At 36.6% G+C, this 1,791-nt stretch overlaps 1 protein-coding gene across 1 annotated transcript in view; it reads left to right on the top strand.

Annotated features, from left to right (window-relative positions):
- The window catches only part of LOC109830619 (glycerophosphodiester phosphodiesterase GDPD1, chloroplastic-like), a 23,588-nt gene extending 22,991 nt beyond the window's left edge, over positions 1-597 (top strand). The window contains exon 6 of the mRNA XM_020397931.1: positions 64-597. Coding sequence (XP_020253520.1) covers positions 64-453 — 390 coding nt within the window. The 3' untranslated portion in view covers positions 454-597. The remainder of the gene's footprint in view (positions 1-63) is intronic.

Here is a 1,791-nt window from a genome sequence, read left to right as displayed (position 1 = left end):
TCATTATTGTACACAAATAGTTGTGTTTAATTAACTGATATACCATTCTGTTCTTCGGATCAGGTCTACTTCCTTACTAATGGAGGCACAGAAATCTACACTGATGTGAGAAGAAACTCCTTGGACGAGGCGATCAAATTGTGCCTATCCAGCGGTTTACAAGGGATTGTATCACAAAGCAGGGCAATCTTCAAGAATCCAACGGCAATACCAAAAATCAAAGAGTCCAATCTTATTCTTTTAACTTACGGCCAGCTAAACAATGTATCAGAAGCAGTGTACTTGCAGCATTTGATGGGGGTCAACGGTGTGATTGTCGATTTGGTTGAGGAGATCACTGAAGCTGTTTCAGATTTTATGAATGAAAATGGAGAGGGGATTGAGGAGAGCAGACCTAAGTTCTCTCAGAGAGAGCTTGCTTTTTTGCTTAAGCTTATTCCTGAGCTGGCTTGATTGTTTGATTAGTGAAGAGAAGTCTGATAGCAGAGATTGGTATATACTGAATCCCCTGAAAATTTCCACGGAACATTGTTGTATTGTGCTAATGCTTCATACACGCTTATTGAAAACTTCCAGGATGCATTCTGGTATTTAGCTCAGTTCATACACATTTATAATGCTAACCAGTGGTATAATAATGACAAAGAGCATGTTTGGGAACTTGGCTTATTCCAAAAATGAATTACAAGCCAAGTGGATTATAAGCCAAAGTGTTTGGTTAAAAAAATGAATTATAAGTCGCATTCAATAGGAGAGTCTTTGGTAAATGGGTGGATTGTAATCCATCATTGTTGTCAAAATGACCAAAAAAGACATAGACTTTGGAATTCTCTAAAATGTTGAGGGGGTAAGCTAGTCATTTACTTGGTCAAACAACCCAACTTATAAGCCAAAAATAAGCTAAGTTGTGGCGGCTTAATTTTTTTGATTTATAAGCTAATGTAAGTTGGTTGCCAAAAATATTTCAATGGTTTATAAGCCATAAAAGTGGCTTATAAACCACTTTGACCAGTTCTCGAACATGCTCAAAATTTCAAGGCCAATGAAAAGAGTTGCATATTGGTTAGAGTGCATGTTGATTGTAAGCTCAAGATAGGCCAAAGTGTATCAAACGGGAAAAAAGGAAAAGTTGCACGATGATGCAACAGAGCTTCCCTTTCTTATTCACTGGAGGAGACCCAGAGAAGACTATACAAATGTTTCTTATAGACATACAAATGCAATGCTATCCATTCAAGGTGAAAATAATTAAGGGTAATTTCACATGACCGAACTTTGGACGGTGTTGCACATAACCCCCCTGAACATTGTTTATCTCACTTAACCCCTCTAAACTGTGGGGTCTCTCACAAAACACCCATGAATTTTTCCTTATCTCGGCTAAATCCTCTGCCCGTAATTTGTAAATAACTAAACCGTCTTTAGAGTGAAAAAAATTCTAAACTTTGTCACTAGTCATTTACAAGCAATATACTCCCTCCCCTAAAACTTGAGTTTTTTTCTCACAAGAAATTTTTAGTTATTAAATATTACATGTAGGGAGGTCTGATAATTTTTTTTTTGTTTAGGGAGGTTATGTGATAAATAAAGTTAAGGGTTATATAACCTGCATCAGACTGTGAGTGTAAAGTTAAGGATCATTGATTTCTGCACAAATATTGTTAAGGAGATGTCATTGGACATTTGCCGTAGGAGATATGTAACTGGACCTTCACAAACGACTCAAAGTCCAGACGTTTTCTTTCTTTGAATAACAAGTTCTAACTATAAGTTATTCTTCTCTCAAAGCAG

Source organism: Asparagus officinalis, chromosome 2 (assembly GCF_001876935.1).
Source record: "Asparagus officinalis chromosome 2, Aspof.V1, whole genome shotgun sequence".
NCBI lineage: Eukaryota > Viridiplantae > Streptophyta > Magnoliopsida > Asparagales > Asparagaceae > Asparagus > Asparagus officinalis.
Note: the sequence above shows the minus strand (reverse complement) of the source record. Positions and strands in the feature narration are given on the sequence as shown.